Raw genomic sequence first — 20964 nt, forward strand, 5'->3', positions numbered from 1 at the left:
AAGAAATAAAAGCTGAAATAAATAATTCTCTCTACTATTATTCTGACATTTCACATTCTTAAAATAAAGTGGTGATCCTAAATGACATAAGACAGGGAATTTTCACTAGGATTAAATGTCAGGAATTGTGAAAAACTGAGTTTAAATGTATTTGGCTAAGGTGTATGTGTCACGATCGTCTTCTGGATAGACTGAGGACCAAGGCGCAGCGCGTGGAAAGTACATCTTCTTTATTTAAAGGAAGAAGACGAAAAACGAAACGAACACTATACAAAACAACAAAACAGACGACCGTGAAGCTATACAAACATAAATGCTGACACTAAACACTTAGACATAGACAATTCCCCACAAACAGCTAAAGCCTATGGTTGCCTTAAATATGGCTCCCAATCAGAGACAACAATAACCAGCTGTCTCTAATTGAGACCCAATTCAGGCAACCATAGACTTTCCTAGAACCTACACTCAACCATAGACAGAGCTAGACACCTTCACTCAACACAAACCCATACACTACACCCAACACCCCCTTTTCCATATAACCACCCAAAACACAAACATTCCCCATGTCACACCCTGACCTAACTAAAATAATAAAGAAAACAAAGAATACTAAGGCCAGGGCGTGACAGTATGTAAACTTCCGACTTCCACTGTACATTTCTCCTCACAGTACCTATCAGCAAAGTCAAAGCTAGTAAGGGGGGGTCAAATGTGAGTGTTAGTTCACAAAAGGCTTTTTTTTTATCTCAAAGGTTGACATGATCTTTGGGGAAGATATGGAATTACTTGAGTAATTACGTGATTATAAATGTATTACTTGTTTCATTTTTACAAAATGTCTTATTCGTGATGACCAAATAGAATCTGCTAACTGACAAAAAATGCTCTAGGTTTACATTAGAAAAGTGCAGCAAGGAAAAGTGCAGCAAAGTACACATTTTGTATAAAATGCTGGACATTTTTAAACTCATGTTAAGTCTGAGATTTTAACAAACAAGCTGCATCTTGATGGATGACTTGAGCATCTAACGAAAATGCAGAGAGGCCTAGATTGAAGAAGGGTCAGCTAGCTTCTGTCTCTTCCTGTTAGCGCTTTGTGGCTGTGCTGCTTGTGTATCGATCCATTGCAAGCATTAAAACAGCATCGACTCAATGTCTCTTTTTTTACTGTTGTCTCGTGAGCCAAGCAACCAGGAAGAACACTTTCAATCTCATTCTTCCTGTCTGAATATGCAGCTTTATGGCACATCAACACCTGGGCGATTGCCTGGGACTTTCATTTGCTTTTCAAGATCACTATTGTTTTTGTTTATCCTTCTGTATTTATGCCTTTAAAATGCACTAGGCAGCTAAAAGTCACCACGACTTTTATAAACCATTGTATTTACCATGGTAGTAGTATTAATGGTAGTATTACCCTTTTACCTAGCACCTGTTTATTTCTAGATTGTGAGACAATATTGAAATTAGATTACTGATATACAGTATACCAGGGAGGGATATAGGCAAACCAGGCTGTGTTTGTTTGTCTTCAGAGACGCTAGTCTCCAAAGTAGACCACTATTGCGCGCCTCTCCTCCTGGAGCTATAGGGGTTTAACTGCTAACGTGTCCATTAGCAGGCATTGTTGTCGTTAACTTTTAGGGATTTATGAGAATTGCCTATTTGCTGCTGCCAAGCATTTTAAACAAACCTAGGCCTACTGTATTCAGTAAGCAGCATTACCACTAGAGGCCATGTCTGGAGGGTGTTGTTAGTAATGACACATTTATGGGAATCCAATTAACAATATAGTATGGATTTGTGAACAATATACTTGTAGCTGGCACAGTATTTGAAAATAGACTTTATAGCATTTAGATTTTTGAAACACAGCAATTTTTACCAATATCCCCCCCCGGGGATTTTCCATTCCTTGATAAATTAGTCGCCTTTTCCCCTGTAGAAACCACCACCTCTGCCTCCAATCTTGAATCAAGACATGACAGATTTTTATAACATTTTGAAAATTAGAAAATAAACTATTTTTCAAGCATTTCTGTTTCTGACTGTTTCCCTTTCACTTGGAATGTAGAAATGCATTACACTGTAGGGTTTCTATGATTAACAAATGCCAGATTTAGAGGACAAAGCAACTTGTTTTCAACTTCTCAGCTTGCAAAAACGTGACCCACAGAGATTAAAGTTGGAGTAAATCTCGCTTGAAGAAGGTGAATCTACAACAGTATTTCTATTCCTAGCTTTTCAAGCACCACCACACTACCCGGCTGAATGCGATTGTCAAGAGAAATAGTTCAGAAGCATAGATCCAAAGTAGTAGTTCCTCGAGCCATTTTCACACAATTCAGGAAAGGTTACCGGTAGTTGAATCTATGAGCTCAAGACACACAAGAGGGAAAACATGATTACATGTACATTCATTTTTAAGAACATCGTCTGAATTTTTACATACACGTAAGTGTAATATCTTAACCTGCAGCAATATTATATCACAATATCTCAGTAAAAGAGCAAATTCCAAAGTATTCCTTTTTAATCCAATAAATAACTAATCAATTTGGTCCAAATGCATTTACAGACTTATGCATTTATGCTTGCCGATTTACAGACACTCAAATTCAAGGCTTACACACATTTCAGAAGGCACTGTGAATTCCTATGAAGAGGACCAGACAGTGCTAAAGTGTTCATATAAAAAGAAAAGGAGGGACAGATTCCTAGTAAACGAAACAGGGTCACAACCATTTAAATGCCCAAATGACAAGACAACGTAAAACAGTACTCAACGATCGTCCAACCAACACCTGTGAAGAATTCCACGTTATTGACGTAGTCGGTCATTAACGCCACCAGTTGACTGCTGACTGACTTAACAAAGCCTAGTAAATCCTGCTCTTATAATCCACATCACCGCAGTAATCCACCTCTCAGGAAACGTCCTAAGCAGTGAAGAGTGGACACCTGCCAGAGGAGAGGGTCATAATCCAAGAGACCAGGAGCAGGCCGGGATGGCAGAAACTCTGTTGGCCATTTTGATATCTGTAAATGGCAAGAGTGACTAGCAGCCTTTCTTGAATCAATGGCCATTGATCAAGGCACGCAGTACACAGACTCTCGTTCGGCTTTGAAATATAGACACATTACACATTGATTGATAAGTAGTCATTTGCTCTGACATCACTCAAGTGCTATAATTACTATATTACTGTAGAGATATAGTCCAAGCACATCGTAGTTTGAAGTGAAACAACATGGACTTTCTAGTTTGCTCAATATCAGATCACATACTGCCTTTTGTTCTGTCAGTCAGATCCTATAATCTTACGATATTACGTGTAATTAACGTGAGTATCAAAGCTATAAACACAATGTCCAGTGATATGGCACAATTATGGCCAGAACAAGTCAACTTGTTTAATTAGTAGTGCACTTAAACTGAAAAACTTTCCATAAGGCTAACAGCTTGTCTTTGGGGCAGTGACACAGTACAATTGGAATTAGTTCTAGCACCTGTGGCAGTTGATACAAAAAACCTAGGCAGATTGGAAGGCAGGATTTGGAAGGTCAGACCATCATTTACAGATACAATAACACCATTTTATTGAAACTGTCTGTACAGTATAATTCATTGTGTAAGGCAACTCCTTTCCCCAAAAAGGTGCCATGGAAAAGTCATGAAAAGCACACAAAACTAGGTTCAAGTTGAAACAATGCTCCAGCCAGTGGCAGACTGTATGACTTGTATTCAATACCATAATTAAATGCTCACATGAACAGCTAAATCAAAGTATTTGAACATAATGAAATGTTATATCACGTAGTGTTAGATGCATCCAGTGTTGTAGAAAATGAGTCCAAAAGGTAACAAATAAGAGGCCTCTGTAGTATTAACGTGACAGTTTATGAACCGATAGGGTAGGATATCCTCTGTAGTCTTCCAAGTACACTTTAATGCCACGCTCAGACTGAGTCGGTCTCTCCAGAGGAACTAGCATAGCTTTACAGTGTTGAAGTCAATGTGCGTAGACACCCTCGGTGCGTACAGGCATAAGAAAAAGGTGCGCTCTCCCTTTAGGTTCCGTTTCCCTTAAAAGTATTTTCCACTGCGTTTCCTGTCCAGGTTCTAAAGCCAGCTACCATTAGCTGTTAGCATTTCAGTGAATGTCCAGGCTTTAAAGCCAGCTAGCATTAGCTGCTAGCGCTTTAGTGAGTGCTAGCCTAGTGCACCACATGGTCAATGTCGTACTTCTCGCAGAACTTGTTGGTGAAGGGCAGGCAGGTGAGGTGTTCCAGCCAGTGCCAGTTGATGGGGTAGATATAGAACCAGACGACCAGCGAGGAGAGCAGGCCCAGGTAGACCAGCAGCGACAGCAGGATGAGGACACGCTTTCGGTACTTGTCGAAGTCGCCGAACGTCACGTAGGGCAGGAAGGCAAAGGAGAGCAGTAGGCCGCTGAGGAAGCCGAAGATGTGGGCGATGTTGTCGATCCAGGGCAGCAAGCCACACAGGAACAGGAAGAAGACGATGCCCACCAGCTTGAGGAAGGCCTTCCACGGCCTCTCCAGCATCTGCCAGCCCTGGATGAGTTCCACAAACAGGCAGGCAAGCAGCCCGAACTGGGAGCCAGCTGGGCCAACCTGGATGATAACCAGAGAAAGACAGAGAGAGAGAGGGAAAAGAGAGTCATACATCCACCTGCTCTGACCAAACAAAATGGAGGGAGGCGTTGATGTTTCCCTCAATGACGATGCCACCACTGGATGAATGGGTGACAAGACCAGCACATGCATGAATGAATGTCACTGTTGACCATAACATGGGGCATATCATCTGTTGAAATGCATATCAAATGAAAGTACATTAACATGAAGGAAGTGGTGGTAGCATACGTGCTCCTTGCTAATGGACAGGCAGATGACTGAGGCTGAGTTGGTATAGTCCCTTATAGCAGAGGACAATAGGAACCGGGCAAAATGGTAAGCAGGTTAACCAGCATTAAATATTGATGTCTGTGTGTAATAGTGGATTTGGTCGGTAGTCTACTGATCCAAATGCATGTTTGGAGAGGCTTAGACCTGCAATTGACTTCATCTCAGCAGGGTAATTATTGTTGGTATAATGTCCCCAAATAAATGCTGCGATCAATATATAATTACACCATCTGACATTTTAACCACTGTCACTTTTATGTCTACAGTGACGGTGGATGTTCAAAAAATGGGAATGTGTCATTGTTGGAGTAGTATAACAAAAGAGTATTACATTGTGCCTCCGTTCTAAACCTTACGACTGTTAAGGTACAACGGAAATGTAACTACTCAATAATTACGTCTAGACTGAAATCAAGAGCAATGGTTCTTTGGTCACTGGTTCTACAGCTGGCATCCTGATTAGATTGACGTCAGGGCTGTGACAGGCGTACAGGGGCAGATGGCTAATCTGAGATTCTAACCTCCCACGAGGACAGAAGAGGAGGAGTGAGGCTTTTCACACACCCTAGGCACGTTCAAGACACGCTATATAGGTGCTCTGAATCCAATCATTTCCCAGCCGGCGCTAGACAGTCTAAGCTTCATTGGCCATTGAACACTTCGTTGACAGGCTGCGTTTCGGAACGTCTGAACTTTCTCTGACTTCTGAATTTTCTGCACTCACGAGTGACTCAGAAAGTCCTTTGAAGAAGAACTAGGGAATGTTCCTGTTCTGACATCTAGTTGTTTCTTTAGAGAGAGGCTGAGTTGCAGAACGTCTCAACTTCTGACATCTGAATTTCTGCACTGAAGAGTGACTCAAAGTCCTTTGAAGAAGTACTAGCGACTGTTACTTTGTATGATTAAGCCTTTCTGAAACCGCCACCAGAACTGAATAAACTACTTTTAAAGTTGAATGAGAAATCCAAGATATCTTGCAATTTCTATGAAGATCTTGAGATAACCCTATAGGCCATCCAAGCCTGACCCACCCAAGACTGCCGGTCATACTGCTCGCTGAGCGGAACAATGATATGCCGAACGGTAATCTGGTTTAGACCGCATGGGAATCATCACACATCACCAGATGCTTTAGCCAGTAATAATAGATCATGACATCAAGTCACACGCATTGGGTTGCAAAATTCCTGGATCGTTCAATAAATGTCCCTGATTTTCCAAAAATCCTGGTTTGAGGATTCTGGATTTCCTGCTTATTCCCTTCTGATTCCAGGAAACCTCCAACCAGGAATTCGAGGAAAACCTGGGAATTGATTTAAAGTTCCAGGAATTGTGCAACCCTACACACGCACATATTCTCAGGCATTCCCATGGGGCTCTCTTGGACTGATGCCTCTTTATGTTCATCTTCCTTTGGCATGTGACACGTGCCTGATTTTCCACCACTTACACTTCCAGCTGCACTCACTGGTAAATCAACGCAGAAGGTGATTGGTTTTCAGTAGCCCAAGTTGTGACACTTGGGCTTAGTGCACTAGTGTGACCTTTGTCGTACTCTCACTTCATAACAACAACACGAGGGAGAGGGTTGAAGAGGAGGTCTTTGGTAGTTTATTAATCAAAAGCCAAGAAAACAAAATGGTTGCTAATATTTTAAGTCCAAGGTTTCAGATGAGTTAATTAACGCAAGGTGTCTAAGTTCCTCGGTGTACATATCACTGACAAACTGAAATGGTCCATGCACACAGACAGTGAGGTGAAGAAGGCGCAACAGTGCCTCGTCAACCTCAGGAGGCTGAAAAAATGTGGCTTGTCACCCAAAACCCTCACTAACTTTTACAGGTGCACAATTGAGAGCATCCTGTTGGGCTGTATCACTGCCTGGAACGGCAACTGCACCGCCAATAACCGCAGGGCTCTCCGGAGGGTGGTGCGGTCTGCACAACGCATCACCAGGGGCAAACTATCTGCCCTCCAGGACACGTACAACACCTGATGTCACAGTAAGGCAAAAAAGATAATCAAGGACAACAACCCGAGTCATTGCCTGTTCACCCCGCTTCCATCCATTAGGTGAGGTCAGTACAGGTGCATCAAAGATGGGAAAGATATTGAAAAACAGCTATCTCAAGGCATCAGATTGTTAAACAGCCACCACCAGCACAGAGAGGCGGCTGCCTACCTACAGACTTGATATCATTGGCCACTTTAATAAATGGAACACTAGTCACTTTAATAATTACATATCTCGCATTACTCATCTCATATGCATATACTGTATCCTTCACTATCTATTCTTTACTATCTATTGTATCTTAGCTGCTCTGTCACTGCTCAGCCATGTATTTTATACTTATATATTCTCATCCCATTCCTTTACTAGATTGTGTGTATTAAGTTGTGGAATTTGTTAGATATTAGGTTTTGTGGAATTGTTACACATTACCTGTTAGATGCTGCAGCACTGTCGGATCTAGAAGCATAAGTATTTCGCTACACTCGCAACAACATCTGCTAACCATGTGTATGTGACCACTTCGAAATGAGCTGTTAGCTAGCTTTCTAGAAGGCTGCTCACTTGCACGAGGTGATTTGGTGATCAGAGTGTGCACGAGAGAGACCGCGCGCACAGCTCCTGTGTGTGTGTGTGGGTGAATGGGAACAATGGAAACATTTCGGGGAATATGAAGGTTGTTACAATCTAAAGCACTAAATAGGTATTACTACAAGGTTCTACATGTTTATGTTGTTATTATGATGAGTTTGCATACTGATAGGAATTAATACAGTACAGTATGTAATAAATATAGGAACAGTATATACAAGGATAATTCATGGTGATTATAGTGAGATAGGTGAATATATTGTGCATTTGTGAAACATATTTTGTACCTATGTAAATGGTTGATGATTTTATAAGAAAAGACTCATTACAAGTGATGAAGCCGTAGCCACATCTCCATGTGACTTATTTATATATTTCTCCCTTTTAGGGGTATAACAAAAACATTTAGTTTCCAACATCGTGAAGACCTAAAACTAATCCTAACTTGTGAAAGGCTGCGTCCTGCTGGTGCAGCAGCGGTGACATTTCGGAGTGCTAGCTCACAGTAACTTCACACTAGGACAGTGACAGACGCACGTAGCGCCAAATCATGTCAAAAACGCACAGCTGCAGCCACATACCTGCAGATTTTTGTAATAGAGGTTGAAAGAAAAAAAAGAGATTCTTCCAGAAATAGGTACTCCTCGGGAGTACTAAACTCTGATCCATAATCTGTATGTAGAAGCATTGGAAGACCAGACCATTTTTTTTTCAACAATTGAACAGACCAGGAATCTGGACTAGCGTAGCAGTGACCTTTGTTAAAACCTGTTTGGGATAGGGTGCAGCATTTTCACTTTTGGATGAATAGCGTGCCCAGAGTGAACTGCCTCCTACTCAGTCCCAGATGCTAATATATGCATATTATTATTAGTATTGGATAGAAAACACTCTGAAGTTTCTAAAACTGGTTGAATGATGTCTGTGAGTATAACAGAACTCATATGGCAGGCAAAAACCTGAGAAAAAATCCAAACAGGAAGTGGGAAATCTGAGGTTTGTCAACAGTCTTTAGAACATGGTTTCAGGTTTCTCATGTGAAGGGGGGCCGGATGGGAGTTGTTTTACTAAGGGGTCTGCCTACAGCCTCGTTCTCAGTCACGCGCTTTCACTTGAGAGGTTGCTCTCGTTCCAGTGCATTTCTACAGACAATGGAATTCTCCGGTTGGAACATTATTGAACTTTTATGATAAAAACAACCTAAAGATTGATTCTATACTTAGTTTGACAAGTTTCTTCGACCTGTAAAATAACTTTTTGAACGTTTCGTCCGAATGGACCAGATTGCGCTTTTGGATTGTTTACCAAACGCCCTAACAAAAGAAGCTATTGGACATAAAAATGGACATAAATGATGGACATTATCGAACAAAACAAGCATTTATTGTGGAACTGCGATTCCTGGGAGTGCATTCTGATGAAGATCATCAAAGGTAAGCGAATATTTCTAATGCTATTTATGAATAATGTTTACTACCCAACATGGCGGAGATTTCTCTGGCTGGTTTGGGCTCTGAGCGCCGTTGTCAGATTATGCTTTTTCCGTAAAGTTTTTTTGAAATCTGACACAGCGGTTGCATTAAGGAGAAGTGTATCTAAAGTTATGTATAATAGCTGTATTTTCATCAACATTTATTATGAGTATTTCTGTAAATTCATGTGGCTCTCTGCAATATCACTGCATGTTTTGGAACTACTGAATCTAACACGCCAATGTAAAATAAGATTTTGGGATATAAATATGAATTTTACCGAACAAACCATACATGTATTGTGTAACATGAAGTCCTATGAATGTCATCTGATGAAGATCATCAAAGGTTAGTGATTCATTTAATCTCTATTTGTGCTTTTTGTGACTCCTCTCTTTGGCGGGAAAAATGGCTGGGTTTTTCTGTGACTTGGTGGTGACCTAACATAATCGTTTGTGGAGCTTTCTCTGTAAAGCGTGAAATCAGACAATGTGGCTGGATTAATGAGAATTTTATCTTTAAAATGGTGCCTAATACTTGTATGTTTGAGAAATTTGATTTATGAGATTTCTGTTGATTTGTATTTGGCGCCCCACAATTTTATTGGCTGTTGGCGAGGGGTTCCGCTAGGTTAACCCACCCCATATCATTGGGGTAATCTGTAGCGAGCAAAAGAGTGCGTTTTACAGAGGCCAATTGGGAGAGGTTGGTTTGTGCCAATTAGGTTATCCACAGCAGCTCTCTTCTCCCACTTGGCAACGCCCACGTCACAAACAATGCTTCCTGTCCACGATACTGAGCCTTGTCCTCGAGCACAAAACTGTAGAGCATGGCTCTTTTTTCCAGTAACATTTGCACTCTTCATTTCTACAACCTAACATACTACGGAGTGAATCAAATTGTAATCAATGAAGTTTAGCATGTTTTGGCTATTACAGTCTGGTCATACAGAAAGGGGGCTGAACACCAGAAGAAATAGAACAAGGGAAAAACATTTAAGTAACTTGCCCACTCTTCCTATGCTAAATGATCAGCAATAGCCCAATGGTGAAGCTATAAGAGGAGATAACAAGGGAAGAAGGTCTCCTGTTCAAAGACGCTCTGAAATCACTTCCTGTGCCCTTCACATTTACCCTACTGCTGACTCCGCAACCTGTACTGAGCTTCCCCGCCTCTCTCGCGCTCTCCTTAACACACAGGCACAAATAAGCCAGCTGCGTCACCTCAAGGGGATTGGACTAACTTTCCATTAGCACATCACACACTGCAGAAGAAAAGGACTTGGTTGGATTAGATCATGTGCAGATAACACAAGCACCAGCGTGTCCCGGTCAGGGAGAGGAACACAGAGAGCTGGACATTGCCTCTGTAGGGAGGATAGGGCTACAATGAAAATGACAGTGAATGACAAAACGTGTAAGAGTGTGTTTGTGTGTGCGACCACACTTGAGAGACTCAGACATGGTCTGAGCCAGAAAGAATGGGTCAACACTCATTTGTGATAAAACATGAACATGAGACCCTGTTGTGTGTGTTGGGCAAAGGAATGCAAAATGTATTGAATGCATGGAGCTTTACAGTTTACATGGAGTGAATTGATACTCCTTTTTCACCACTAGGGGGACCCTGGCACACCACATCTGGTTCCTGCAGCCAAGGCTCTACTTCTCAGACTGTCAGAATGTCTCGTTGACTGTGCCAACCCTAGCAATTCAGCCAGTTCGCATAATTGCAATACGTTTTTGTCAATGGCATTTCTTCCAATGCTTTGAGCATACAAATGAATACAGGATCTCTATGGCTTTCTCAAGCCACGTGTAATGGTTCTGTTCCAGCGTCAGGTGATATGGAGGCAGGGCAGAGGCAGTTAAGTCCTGATCGTTTACCCTCTAGACAGGGTCACGTCCAGTCCAGTCATCTCCCTATCCAAAGCTCCTCCAGTAACCGAGCTAAGCTCAGTGGCTGCCCGGGCCTAGCTGAGATGTTAAACGGTCTCTCTCTCACCAGCTCTCCTAGAAAACACCTGACCAGCTTAATGGAGATCAGCAGTGGCAGTTGTGGTTGCTGAGCAGGTGTGTGTACGTGCACTCCTGTGTGTGTGTGTGTGTATACCTCAGCTCTGTAGGGGAGGAAGAGGGCGCTGGCCAGGTTGCCGGTGATGCCAGAGAGGACGTAGACGATGGAGATGCGGACCCAGCCAGCCAGCTTCTCCAGGTCTCTCAGGATAGTCATCTGGAACACTACTGACACCAGGCAGTGAAGGAGGCTTCATAGGGAAAGGGAAGAGGGCAGTCAGAGGACAACGCATGGAAATGTACACGCATACTGTAGGCTTATACTATATTAACACACACACACACACACACACACACACACACACGTGCTGTAATCTCCTTACTAAGTACCGATATCTGAATCATGTGGGGGAATCCTCTCTACGCAGTATTTGCTGTTAAGGCCATCCTTAGGGACACAATGGGATATCCCTGAGCTTTCACTGACCATGTAAACCGACAAGGAACAATCAGAGCCGTGTAGTAGGCTACAACTAGGGTTAAACAAAGTATTAAAGGCCCAGTGCAATCAAAAACGGGATTTTTCTGTGTTCTATATACATTTCCACACTGAGGTTGGAATAATACTGTGAAATTGACACTAATGCCCTATTAGTGTAAGAAATGCTTGAAATTTGAGCCTGTTTTGGTGGGCTGGACTTTTGGCAAGAATTTAGCTAAGACTATTTTGTAGTGCTTTTATTGGCAGAGGGGTTTGGAACTCTTTCTTATTCTCTCTTTCTTAACTCTTTCTCTTAACAAATTTACTGCCTGGTGATGTCAAATGTACTGCCTGGTGATGTCAAATGTACTGCCTGGTGATGTCAAATGTACTGCCTGGTGATGCCAATAAAAGCACTACAAGATAGTCTTAGCTAAATTCTTGCTTGAGAAATTGCTCTTTGCTAAGAAGCGATTTTTGACAATAAATATATTTTATCACAGTAAGATACTTAATTGTTACCCAGAAATTGCTGCATTGGACCTTCAACAGAGTATTAGAGAGATTTTCCTGGTCAGGTCAAGTGGTCGACAAAAACCCATCACTACCTATTTTTCTAATTTTATTTAACCTTTATTTAACTAGGCAAGTCAATTAAGAACAAATTCTTATTTACAAGGACGGCCAAGGAACAGTGGGTTAGCTGCCTTCTTCAGGGGCAGAGCGACCAATTTTTACCTCGTCTGCTCAGGGATTTGATCTAGCAACCTTTCGGTTAGTGGCCCAACGCTCTAACCACTAGGCTACCTGCCGGCACTAAGTATTGATGTGACTACAGTGAGCTGACCTGAGGTCTACATAGCCTTACTGTCAAGCACTTTAGGCTAAAAACAATGTCATGTATAAAAAGTAGTTTAGAAATACAGTGTATGATTACCCTGCGTGTAGGAACAAGGAGAGCCACAGCCTGTAGACCTGGTCTGGGACGTCAGGGTTGAGGAAGGGCAGGAGGCCACACACCTCATCCAGACAGTGGATCTGTTAACGAAGAGAGACCACCGGATCAGATAGGGAGCTGGCTGTCATGAAACAAACCCTGTAAACAACGCCCACACAGGACAGACAGACGGACAAACACCCACCTACCTGGGAGCAGAGGGTGGCCTCCTCGTGGAAGTAACCGTGCATAAAGGAGCAGTACTCTCTCGTAGTGATCTCACACCGGCCCTTAGTTCCTATGCAGCAGGGTCGTCCCTTGAGGTTACAGTCCATGTGTCTGTAGCCTGTCAGGTTCGTCTTGCGTGGGGAGGTACAGATCTGGGATCAGATGGAGGGAAGGTGAGAAGAAGCTAGTGTTGGTTTCCACTGATCCAAGACCTGAGGTTACGATGGTTCTGTAACCTCTCCTCCACTGCTGTATTTTAATACCAGGGGCTTATACTGTACAGTGAGGTGCAACATTCTGTAGAAATGGAATGTATAATGATGTATTTTCACGCAATACATGTTAGCAGGGCTGTCAGACGGAGCATAACTCTGAATGATCCTCCTGTCACTCACCGGCCAATGTGTGATGTCATCGGGCCAGACGTGAGGCTCTGCTGAGGCGGGCTCTTCACAGGTCCTGTTCCCAGCATACATCAGGAAAACAGATAGCAGGAAGACACTTTATGATACCCTCGAGTTAGTTTTACCTTGTCAGGTCAGGACAGTGTGTGTGTGTGTGTGTTACCACTGTAATCGTTATAGAAGAACAGTATCAAAGACCGTACCTGGGGTCCTGGTGACACACAGAGCCTGATGACCTCAGAATGTCCACATCTTCATCCTTCCATTTCATGAAGGTGGCCAATGACTCCTACATACAGACCAGAATAAACACAGCCAGACACAAGTTGATCATCTTGTTTCTAGTTTACAAGCATTCATCTCTCGGTGGCAGGAGAGCGTATGTGTGAGTGTGACACAGAGAGAGAGAAAGACAGACAGAGAGACAGAGAGAGACAGAGAGAGAGAGAGAGAGGGAGAGAGAAAGAGGGAGTGTAAGTGTGTAAGCTCACAGCTCAATGGTTGTCTATATTGTAATTGTTTTTAATAACCTGCCCAGGGACTGCGGTTGAAAATTAGCCCGGCTGGCTAAAACCAGCACTTTTACTGAAACGTTGATTAATGTGCACTGTCCCTTTAAAAATAAAATAAACTCAACTCAAATAAATAAACTCAACTCAAGTGGGAGTACAATAGTGGTTTGTGTGTATGTGTGTGGGTCTACTACAGTATTTGTGTGGGCCTCCAATAATACATATGCTTACTGCCTACGTGTCTGTTTGCGTACCGAGCAGTCGTTGCTGAGGGTCTGGACACAGCCCGAGTTGTCGTTCTGTACACAGCAGCCTGACTCTCTCTCCTGGTCCTTGGCTTTCTGGATGAGACTGACTATCTGGCTGTCCTTGCGGATACACGGGGAGAACTTGGCCCCAAGGTGGATTAGGTCATCCTGTGAGGGGGAACAGAATACAGGAATACATTGTTAATCTAGCAACCAGACACATATTTGTGTCTGGTTGCTAGACGTAGCTACCAAAAATAGTTAACCAAACCTGGCAACCCCAGCACAGTTAACCTGCCAACCCCAGCACAGTTAACCTAACCTGCCAACCCCAGCACAGTTAACCTAACCTGGGAATCCAATAAAAGTTAACCTAACCGGGCAACTCAGAACCAGGGCCAAAGAAGAGTTAGGCTTACTGGCCTAGCCTTTGTTTTAGCTGGTCGTGAGACCTCTTTTCTGTACTGTAAGTAGTCAAGCGATCATATTTTGATAGGCAACCATACAAAAGGTAGTACCTAGTGCATCACAGTACAGAACAGACAAAGCTAGTTATCCACCAAAACCCCAGCTACAGTTATTTGAGCTATAGCCACCCACTAGGCTAGTCGTGTGGGACCCTTTACACTCTTCATACTGTGGCCTATGTGGGATGATGTGGTGGAGCCATCATCTCACTTGATCAGAAAACACCCACTTTTTCACACCCACATTTTCACTTGTCACCCTACATACATAAACTGTAACATGGGTGACTGACTGTCAGCCCACCACATTCTCTGAAATCAACATTCTGTACCACTCTACAAGTGGATATGAACCTGACAAGTGTGAAGTTTCTCAAGGCAAAAGGAAGTTAGTAAGTGTGAATGAGTCAGAAAGTCCTTCAGTACAGTCAGAAAGTCCTTTGGGAACCGTAAAAGTCCTTCAATACAGTCAGAAGGCACACTAGCACAGTCAAAAAAACAAACAATCGATCAATCAATCATAATCACTAAAGACACTTTAAATATAGAAGACTACTTTCATTCAGGGAGAGGCCTCGCGCTGAAGCAATCTCCGGGCCCTGCACAAAGGATAGAAATGTCTGTGAATTTTTACTTGTAAATGGATAAATAACTAGATTATTTTTTACACATGGTAACTACACATGGTTGATGATATTACTAGTTTATCTAGCGTGTCCTGCGTTGCATATAATCGATGCAGTGCGCATTCTTGAAAAAGGACTGTCGTTGCTCAAAGGTGTACCTAACCATAAACATCAATGCCTTTCTTAAAATCAATACACAGAAATATATATTTTTAAACCTGCATATTTAGCTAAAATAAATCCAGGTTAGCAGGCAATATTAACCAGGTGAAATCGTGTCACTTCTCTTCCGTTCATTGCACGCAGAGTCAGGGTATATGCAACAGTTCGGGCCGCCTGGCTCGTTGCGAACTAATTTGCCATTATCACATAACATTGAAGGTTGTGCAATGTAACAGGAATATTTAGACTTAGGGATGCCATCCGTTAGATAAAATACAGAATGGTTCCGTATTTCACTTAAAGAATAAACGTTTTGTTTTCGAAATGATAGTTTCCGGGTTCGACCATATTAATGACCTAAGGCTCATATTTCTGTGTGTTATTATGTTCTAATTAAATCTATGATTTGATAGAGCAGTCTGACTGAGCGATGGTAGGCACCAGCAGGCTCGTAAGCATTCATTCAAACAGCACTTTCCTGCATTTTGCCAGCAGCTCTTCGCAACGCTTCAAGCATTCAAGCATGTTTATGACTTCAAGCCTAACAACTCCCGAGATTAGGCTGGTGTAACCGATGTGAAATGGCTAGCTAGTTAGCGGGGTGAGCGCTAATAGCATTTCAAACGTCACTCGCTCTGAGACTTGGAGTAGTTGTTCCCCCTGCTCTGCATGGGTAACGCTGCTTCGAGGGTGGCTGTTGTCGATGTGTTCCTGGTTCGAGCCCAGGTAGGAGCGAGGAGAGGGATGGAAGCTATACTGTTACACTGGCAAAATGCCTATAAGAACATCCAATAGTCGGGGCCTCCCGGGTGGCGCAGTGGTCTAGGGCACTGCATCGCAGTGCTAACTGCGCCACCAGAGTCTCTGGGTTCGCGCCCAGGCTCTGTCGCAGCCGGCCGCGACCGGGAGGTCCGTGGGGCAACGCACAATTGGGCTAGCGTCGTCCGGGTTAGGGAGGGTTTGGCCGGTAGGGATATCCTTGTCTCATCGCGCTCCAGCGACTCCAGTGGCGGGCCGGGCGCAGTGCGCGCTAACCAAGGGGGCCAGGTGCACGGTGTTTCCTCCGACACATTGGTGCGGCTGGCTTCCGGGTTGGAGGCGCGCTGTGTTAAAGAAGCAGTGCGGCTTGGTTGGGTTGTGCTTCGGAGGACGCATGGCTTTCGACCTTCGTCTCTCCCGAGCACGTACGGGAGTTGTAGCGATGAGACAAGATAGTAATTACTAGCGTTTGGATACCACGAAAATTGGGGAGAAAAGGGGATACATTTTTTTTTTTTTTTTTAAAAGAACATCCAATAGTCAAAGGTATATGAAATACAAATCGTATAGAGAGTCCTATAATTCCTATAATAACTACAACCTAAAACTTCTTATCTGGGAATATTGAAGACTCATGTTATAAGGAACCACCAGCTTTCATACGTTCTCATGTTCTGAGCAAGGAACTTAAACGTTAGCTTTCTTACATGGCACATATTGCACTTTTACTTTCTTCTCCAACACTTTGTTTTTGCATTATTTAAACCAAATTGAACATGTTTCATTATATATTTGAGGCTAAATTGATTTTATTGATGTATTATATTAAGTTAAAATAAGTGTTCATTCAGTATTGTTGCAATTGTCATTATTACAAATACACAGATACAGAGATACACAGATACACTAGCACAGTCAGAAGGCACACTAGTACAGTCAGGAGGCACACTAGCACAGTCAGAAGGCACACTAGCACAGTCAGAAGGCACACTAGTACAGTCAGGAGGCACACTAGTACAGTCAGGAGGCACACTAGCACAGTCAGAAGGCACACTAGCACAGTCAGAAGGCACACTAGCACAGTCAGAAGGCACACTAGCACAGTCAGAAGGCACACTAGCACAGTCAGAAGGCACACTAGCACAGTCAGAAGGCACACTAGTACAGTCAGAAAGTACACTAGTAAGTACACTATAGTAAGTGAGTAAATAACTAGTTAATAAGAACTAGTGAGTGAGTCCAGAACTTCTTTACCGTGTCCTGTTGAAACCTAAGTGAGTCTCCCACCAACACCACAGACCACCGCAGACGTAGCCCATCATACAGCCCCACATGTAAGACTAAAAAGACATTCAGTACGTATGACATGTGCGATAGAAGAGCAGTGACTCACAGAGCCGGGGCCGATCCAGAAGTTCTCCTGCTGGATGAACTTGACGCTCTCATAGATGCCTTTGTTCTTCAACACCTGTGGAGGGAGACCAAGAAAACACAGTCAGGAGAAACAGCGCAATAGATCACTAAGGTAGCCATTGTGGATCAAAAGAGGTATGCCAGGAGCCACCACAGAAACCATTGGATTACAGAAGCCATTTTGGATCCTATTAGGGGGTCCAGTTGCCTAGGCCCTATGGGACTCCTCACCAGTTCAGATGTGGAGTGTTGGGCGAACCCCACAGGGGCAAAGCCATAGGTAGCACAGGCCAGGATGGTGATGACCACGTGGACAAAGGTGATCCAGTAGGTGAAGTACGGTCTGAGGGACACGACACAGCAGGGTTGTTTTTCTTATTTGATTGGATCGTTTGAAAATGTACACAACAATATCGCTGCAGAGCGAAAATCACATGTATGTGGTTCTCACAGACGAATGAATGCCCACGAAATGTGAAGTACTAGGTGTGGATTGTGTGTGTGAAAGTACTGTACGTATTCATATGCGTGTTTCCTTTCCCTCCTCACCTGTGGCTGCTGAAGTCGTCCAGCTGTTTCTGCACCTGGCTGCTGATGCTGCGGCGGTAGTGACGGTTGAGCCAGTTTCCCACCACGCCCATGCCGTACTGCCGCTTGGGCTTGTCAAAGGCAAAGTGCTTGACCTGCGAGGCGATACGACGCCCCCGCTGCTGTGACCTGGCCTTCTCAATATGCATGGTGGGGGTTTTAGACACATCCCTACTGGGGGAGGGGCAGAAAGAGAGACACAGGGAAAGAGAGAGAGAGACTCAGACAGACAGACAGACAGACAGACAGACAGACAGACAGACAGACAGACAGACAGACAGACAGACAGAGACAGAGACAGAGACGACAGAGACAGACAGACAGAGACAGAGACAGACAGACAGAGACAGAGACAGACAGACAGAGACACCGAGAGAGCGATACAGAGAGCGAGAGAAACAGAGAGCGAGAGAAACAGAGAGCGAGAGAAACAGAGACAGAAACATGAGGCAAAGGGAAGGGTTGAAAGAGGGGAGGAGAGAAAGACAAACTTACAGTCAAAAACTGTAGAAGCCAATGAGACTATCAATCTACGTCTTTTAATCACTCTCCCCATCACTCTAATGGAGGCTACTTACAGGCTCTGGCAGGGCTCATGGTGATCTCCATAAGAAGCTGACATAGGGGGAGACTCGAACACATCATCAGCCATGGAGTACAACTCATCATGGGCATCCACCTGAGAGAGACAGAGAGTTGACGTGGGGAGAATGTTACTGAGAGACCCACAGAAAACAAATCTCTTCTCAATTTTCTAATGTAGAAAATTCCATCCACCATTCTGCACTAATCATTCCATCTACTAACCTCCCCTACACACCATCATCCCCCTCAACCAGTCCATATACATCACTACATACTCCATCACACGTCTCACTCCAACAGCACAGGATATGGCTTTCTGAACTTCCAAGTACTTTCTTAACATTCAAGAAAATCTCAAGAAAACTTCTATTCACCCTTCATCCATCATTCATCCTTCATTCACACCTACTATTCATCCCTCCACTAACTGTAACACCTACTATTCATCCCTCCACTAACTGTAACACCTACTATTCATCCCTCCACTAACTGTAACACCTACTATTCATCCCTCCACTAACTGTAACACCTACTATTCATCCCTCTACTAACTGTAACACCTAGTATTCATCCCTCCACTAACTGTAACACCTACTATTCATCCCTCCACTAACTGTAACACCTAGTATTCATCCCTCCACTAACTGTAACACCTACTATTCATCCCTCCACTAACTGTAACACCTACTATTCATCCCTCTACTAACTGTAACACCTAGTATTCATCCCTCCACTAACTGTAACACCTACTATTCATCCCTCCACTAACTGTAACACCTACTATTCATCCCTCCACTAACTGTAACACCTACTATTCATCCCTCCACTAACTGTAACACCTACTATTCTCCCCAACCCTTATAGCCCTCACCAGCCCATACATCTCTCCAGACTACATCCCTCCATCTCTCTGACTCCAAAGGTACATCCAGCAGCCGGTCCATTACTTTGGGGGCTGGACTGTGATTCATCTGGAAGCACATACAGACTGCTGGAGGAGAGAGAAGTTGATGTAAGGCACACTCACCGCAGCTGATGTGAGTACGACCTTTAGACAGGTCAACATACACAAGGCCGCAGGGCCAGACGGATTACCAGGACGTGCACTGAGAGCATGCGCTGACCAACTGGCTAGCGTCTTCGCTGACATTTTCAACCTCTCCCTGTCTGAGTCTGTAATACCAACATGTTTTAAGCAGGCCACCATAGTGCCTGTGCCCAAGAACCCTAAGGTTATCTGCCTAAATGACTACCGACTCGTAAAACGCATGTCTGTAGCCATGAAGAGCTTTGAAAGGCTGGTCATGGCTCACATCAACACCATCATCCAGGAAACCCTAGACCCACTCCAATGTGCATACCGCCCCAACAGATCCACAGATGATGCTATCTCTATTGCACTCCACACTGCCCTTTCCCACCTGAACAAAAGGAACACCTATGTGAGAATGCTATTCATTGACTACAGCTCAGCGTTCAACACCATAGTGTCCTCAAAGCTCATCAATAAGCTAAGGACCCTGGGCCTAAACACCTCCCTCTGCAACTGGATCCTGGACTTCCTGACGGGCCGCCCCCAGGTGGTAAGGGTAGGTAATAACACATCCACCACACTGATCCTCAACACAGGGGCCCCTCAGGGGTGCGTGCTCAGCCCTCTCCTGTACTCCGTTTTCACTCATTAGTGCACGGCCAGGCACGACTCCAACACCAGTGTGAACAGTCCAGTACATCACTGGGGCCACGCTTCCTGCCATCCAGGACCTCTATACCAGGCGGTGTCAGGCCCTAAAAATTGTCCAAGACTCCAGCCACCCTAGTCACAGGCTGTTCTCTCTGCTACCGTACGGCAAGCGGTACCAGAGCGCTAAGTCTAGGTCCGAGAGACTTCTAAGCAGCTTCTACCCCCAAGCCGTAAGACTCCTGAACATCTTGTCAAATGGCTACCCAGACTATTTGCATTGCCCCCTCCCCTCCACACCACTCTATGTTGTCATCTATGCATAGTCACTTCAATAACTCTACCTACATGTACATACTACCTCAACTAACCGGTGCCCCGCACATTGTACCGGCACCCCCTGTATATATTGTTATTTTTTTTTTTACTGCTGCTCTTTAAATACTTGTTACTTTTATCTCTTATTCTTATCCTTATTTTTTTAAACTGCATTGTTGGTTAGGGGCTCGTAAGTAAGCATTTCCCTGTTGTATTTGGAGCATGTGACTAATACAATTTGATTTGAGAGGAGAGGAGACCCAAAATAGCCACTTGACATTGTGTTAATTATCTCATCTGTGTAATCTAGCACAGTGGCTAAGCCGAGACGGCCTGCTTTCACCTGGAACACAGAGCACAAACAGATACATATAGAAGAGACAGAGAGAGACATATAGAGGAGACAGACATATAGAAGAGAGACAGAGACATAAAGAGGAGACAGAGAGGCATATAGAAGAGACAGAGACATATAGAAGAGACAGAGAGACATAAACTCAGCAACAAAAAGAAACGTCCTCTCAC

The 20964-nt window shown here is 43.8% G+C and overlaps 1 protein-coding gene across 2 annotated transcripts in view; it reads right to left on the reverse strand.

The window, feature by feature from the left end:
- Positions 1–213: 213 nt before the first annotated feature.
- The window catches only part of LOC129837945 (inactive rhomboid protein 2-like), a 45189-nt gene continuing 24438 nt past the window's right edge, over positions 214–20964 (reverse strand). Inside the window, exons 8-18 of one of the 2 annotated variants that reach the window (XM_055904546.1) lie at positions 18434–18534; positions 17817–18026; positions 17499–17610; positions 17248–17322; positions 13847–14008; positions 13284–13369; positions 13072–13135; positions 12658–12828; positions 12449–12549; positions 11128–11281; positions 214–4644 (exon numbers count right to left, since the gene is read on the reverse strand). In XM_055904546.1, the coding sequence (XP_055760521.1) occupies positions 4225–4644; positions 11128–11281; positions 12449–12549; positions 12658–12828; positions 13072–13135; positions 13284–13369; positions 13847–14008; positions 17248–17322; positions 17499–17610; positions 17817–18026; positions 18434–18534 (1656 nt within the window). In that variant the 3' untranslated portion in view covers positions 214–4224. Of the gene's footprint in view, positions 4645–11127; positions 11282–12448; positions 12550–12657; positions 12829–13071; positions 13136–13283; positions 13370–13846; positions 14009–17247; positions 17323–17498; positions 17611–17816; positions 18030–18433; positions 18535–20964 lie in introns of both variants that reach the window. The other variant, XM_055904540.1, reaches the window with a different exon arrangement.

The sequence above is a fragment of the Salvelinus fontinalis genome, chromosome 3, assembly GCF_029448725.1.
Source record: "Salvelinus fontinalis isolate EN_2023a chromosome 3, ASM2944872v1, whole genome shotgun sequence".
In the NCBI taxonomy this organism is placed as follows: domain Eukaryota; kingdom Metazoa; phylum Chordata; class Actinopteri; order Salmoniformes; family Salmonidae; genus Salvelinus; species Salvelinus fontinalis.